Here is a 4,586-nt window from a genome sequence, read left to right on the forward strand (position 1 = left end):
TATTGCGTAAAACATTCCAGAAATCAATTTTCTATAAAAATATTACATACTAAATGAGACATAACAGAATGGATACTCTTGACAATCTGTCTTACACCAATTTTTGACCTAGCCTTTTTTTACTATTTTTACAATCCATTTCACAATCCATTTGCATCATTTGTATTGATTATGTCCGGTTTAATAGATGACAATTTGTGAAATCCACTGGCTCAGTTATTTTACTAATCTCGTCGCATTTGAGTTGTGATCGAATTTTGCACCTTACATATTTGTTTTTTTTTGTATCATATTAAATTAATAGTCAAGTTAGTATTGAGATTAATTTTTCTTTTAATAATTAAATTTACTATTAATCAATTAACATTTGTAAATAATATTTAAATTCTTTTTATTTTTTAATTAAAATTACTTCAAAATAGGTTTTTAATTTACATTATTCTATTTTTATCTTCATAATATTTGTTATATGTTAGTCTTTTATTACCTTTTTTTATATGGTTGTATATAATATAAAAAGATATGATTTGCAAATAATAAAAAGGCTTTTGTATTTTGGGCCCAAGTCCTTCCATTTACATTTTTTTTAGTAAACAAAAACAAACAAACAAAAATAGCATCTTCACTTCTATCCCACACCTCTGCTCTACCTTGCAGAAGTCTGCTCCCAAAACCTGCAATAACAAGCCAAAGTTTGCATCAAACTGAAACAACACAAAATCTGTATCAAAAAAGCCATAAGCAGTGTTACCATAATTGTTCAAACGGATACATTTTCCCCCCAAATTTCAACTCACATTCATCTATAAAACAGGGGAAACACAGAAGAAAGAGGGAACGAAAGGAGCCACAGAAAAAACCCAACAAAAATCTCTCTAAACAAATCTCTGCAGATATCCCTCCAAACCATTATTCACACTCTTACACAAATCACCACTTCAAATTTGCTTCCTGCAAACAGAATAAAACACAAAAAAAACACAAATTCTCAGCAGAACCTTCAACCAAAACCATACAAACTTTCTGCAAAAAGAAACTCCCTCCACAATAAACAAGCACACACAACAGTCAAACCTATCGAAACTCTACCTTATCAAACACGTACTCAACATACGCCATAGAACTTACAACTCAGAAGCAAAAGAGTAGAAGAACAAGAGTAACTGAAGAGCGAGCAAGAAGTGGCATACCTGAGTACACTTATCCTTTAGTCTTTCTATTTTGATTTACGCTTTTTGTTTATGCTTTTGCTCATTATGCAACCTTTGTAATCGTCCCTGATTTAGTGGGTTGATGGGGTATCGGGTCTCTGTGGCTTAAGGTTGATTTCCTTGCTTAGATTGTTTGATTTTGATAACTTGTTTGTGTTTATTCTGATGAGAAGCCGAGGAAGATTGAGGGATTGCTTTGCTTTTTCGTTATTGTTCACACAAAGATGAGTGTGTGAAATCGAGATAAGAAGGATTCTGAGAGGCGCTGAAGAAATATGATTTAGGGTTTTGTTTCCTAACCCGGTTCGATTTAGAAGGAGGGAGTTTACCGGGTCTGGGCTTGAACCGGACCGGCCCTGGTTTTATTTTTGGCTGTTGTTCTTTACTCATGGGCCTTATTCCGATTTTCAAACCCCCACTGGCCCATTTAGATTTCTTTTTTTTCTTTCTTTATTTTTAACATAATAGTTTCCTTTTTTTTAGGAATAAATTGATTTAACTTTTTATATTTATAAATTTAGGAGTCATTTAGATATTAATGGATATATTTTCTTATAAAAAAAGATAAAAAATATTTTCTTTATTTAGATGTAGGTTTAATATTTATTAACATATTTTAAAATAATACAAAAATAGTTTTTTTTTCTAATCGAATCGAGTTTTGAGTTTTAATGGATGAATCAAGGAGGGTTCGTACGTACTTGTACGAGTTGTCCTAAAAGTATTTGGGTGATGGCCGTTAAGTTTTCCACTCGAATGCGATGATGGCCAAAATCTTGTCTCACTCTTGATTTAGTTATCCATTCTTGTAGTGATGCAAACAATCTCTTATCCATGTGCGCATAGTATTGTTTGAATGTTATCGAGTACCTCTCGCTAAAATCAACCAACAAACTCGTAGTTTTACCCCGAACTACGATTGCTCTGACTTTCCCATTGCAATAGGGAATACGTAGGCACAAGATACAAATGTCTTGGCGAGCACAATAATAAAAAATCTTATTTTGTTTCTTCCTTCTTTCCAACCTAATAAATAACGCAGATAAATATTTAGCTAACAATCGATCACAAGAATAACTAAATGGGTCCCATCGAGTACGATGGAGGTGAGGGGTGCTAATACCTTCCCCTTGCTTAACCGACTCCCGAACCCTAATTTGGTTGCGATGACCATCTTATCCTTTTCGTTTTCATTCGTGGGTTTTATCGATATTTTCCCTTTCCTTCTTGGAATAAATAAAGTTCGGTGGCGACTCTGTTGTACTTTGAGCGCGCGATAACGCTCGAGTCACATTTTTACCGCTACACAATCCAAATAGTATAATAGCACAAATATAATCCTAATATTAGTATAATATTACAAACAATGTAATAAAAATCAGACCTTTGCGGCTTTAGAGATTGCACGGATACTCTTGACCTCACCCAAGCTAGTCCAAAAATTGTTAGTAGATTGAATGGATGAATCAGCAGTTAATGATTGGGAAGGGGCAGGTAAGTTGGACAAAACAGTTTCTCCAAAACTGATAGAACAACATATTAGTCATAAGATATGCCTCTATATTAAATTAATTGCAGTTTCACAGCACATTACCTAGCTTTGAATTCATCAGCCTGTGGATGCTCCAAATTAATGTAAAGTCTAGAGCCGTTCCATGCGTTGGACAACGATGGTAAACCAGAGACTGTATTAAAATGTGTAGTGTGCTAGTTAGAAAATGAAACAACATATAGTGATCTAATTCAGCTATATTTAAATAAGTTATAAAGTCAATTAGAATAGAAATGAACCACTATGACATGTTATATGTATACTTAATCAAACCTGTATTTATCTTGCACCAACCATGTGTCAAGATTATAATAGTAGGACCAGAAAAGTTGTTAGGGGTAGTGTAGTTGATGAACTGCTTTCCGTAATCACCCCATAACGCCAGCTCGATAACATTGCCTTCGACATCACGTAATGTGATATTGACGCAAGGTTTCCTACCACCACCTCCCATCTGGGTCTTCAAAACATCTTGCAATACCCCAATAACATCTGCAAAGTATGATATAGACACAGATAAATGTCTGAAATTGAAAAATGCAATAAGTGTTTTCACTAAACTTTTGAGAATTGAAAAGGTACAGAAGACGTCAACAAAAACTAAGTGTGGCTCAAACTATGCATAAATAGTGATATTTAGACACATTTTTATAAAGTAAAATGGTTGAAGTCTCACCATACAACATATCATGCTTGTAGTTTCCTTTGAGAAAGTGCTTAATAGGGTGAAAATTGTATTTGTGAGTTGGTATTTCAGGAATATCAGCTTTTGTCATGGTGGTACCTCCATTGAAGATGAGCTTGAGTGGATTAAAACAAACTTTGAAAGGCCCATCGTTATCAACCGGCTCTCCATTATAAAGATAAAATGTCTCATGCTCCTTGACAACTTCAATCCAATCTTGGAAGTCTCGGTTCCGAGTGGTCACATGAATCTTATCAGCCTGTGAAATGAATGCAAACATAGAATGTTCATAAACAAAAATGATACCATCTTCTTCATTGATAAAATATTACATTAAACTGTTAGAAAGATAGAAAAATGTTACCTTTCCATCTTGAATAACCATTTCAAGGTGTTGTTGTCCATTTTTCTCAATAACAACCCACATATCAACAACCCGGATAAGCATTTTCCATACTTGGTCCATACTTGGTCTAACTTAATGAATAACTCGTTCTGACATCCTTCATCAGATATGGTCTAATGTATGACTCGTTCTTGTATTCTCCTTTAGATATGATTTAACGAATAACTCGTTCTGATGTCCTACTTCCAGATATGGTCTAATGTACGACTCGTTCTGGTATCCTTCCAAATATGGTCTAATGTACGACTCGTTCTGGTATCCTTCCTCAGATATGGTCTAATGTATGACTCGTTCTGGTATCCTTCCTCAGATATGGTCTAATGTATGACTCGTTCTGGTATTCTCCTTCAGATATGGTTTAATACATGACTCGTTCTGACGTCCTCTATCATATATGGTCTAATGTATGACCCGTTATAGTATTCTATTCGAAGATCTAGTTCTATCGTCACGAACGGTGTAGACACGATCAACTCTCCAAAGTCTAATTCAGTTACTACGAACAGTAATGACACGATCAACATTCAATAACTACTTCTCAAACACCTCAAGTTCAGATATAGTCTTACGTACGACTCATCCTAAAAAGTATAGGCTAGCGTACGACGTATTCTGATTCTCAAAACTATCAAGCTAGATGGCATCCTCAAGCCCATCTCCGAAAAGTCCCTTCATCATCAACAAGGGCAAATTTCTTGGTATTCTAGTGTTCAATCATCTTCTACCTTTAGA

General features: G+C 34.6%; 1 protein-coding gene across 1 annotated transcript; it reads right to left on the bottom strand.

Moving 5' to 3' along the window:
* Positions 1 to 2,507: 2,507 nt before the first annotated feature.
* LOC131649248 (uncharacterized) lies at positions 2,508 to 3,914 on the bottom strand. Its single transcript, XM_058919013.1, has 6 exons — positions 3,813 to 3,914; positions 3,440 to 3,707; positions 3,037 to 3,255; positions 2,806 to 2,896; positions 2,596 to 2,734; positions 2,508 to 2,513 (listed from the first exon to the last, which is right to left on the bottom strand). Exons 1-6 carry the CDS (start codon positions 3,912 to 3,914, stop codon positions 2,508 to 2,510), a joined length of 825 nt encoding a protein of 274 aa, XP_058774996.1.
* Between the last annotated feature and the right edge of the window lie 672 nt (positions 3,915 to 4,586).

This window comes from Vicia villosa, linkage group LG2 (assembly GCF_029867415.1).
Source record: "Vicia villosa cultivar HV-30 ecotype Madison, WI linkage group LG2, Vvil1.0, whole genome shotgun sequence".
NCBI lineage: Eukaryota > Viridiplantae > Streptophyta > Magnoliopsida > Fabales > Fabaceae > Vicia > Vicia villosa.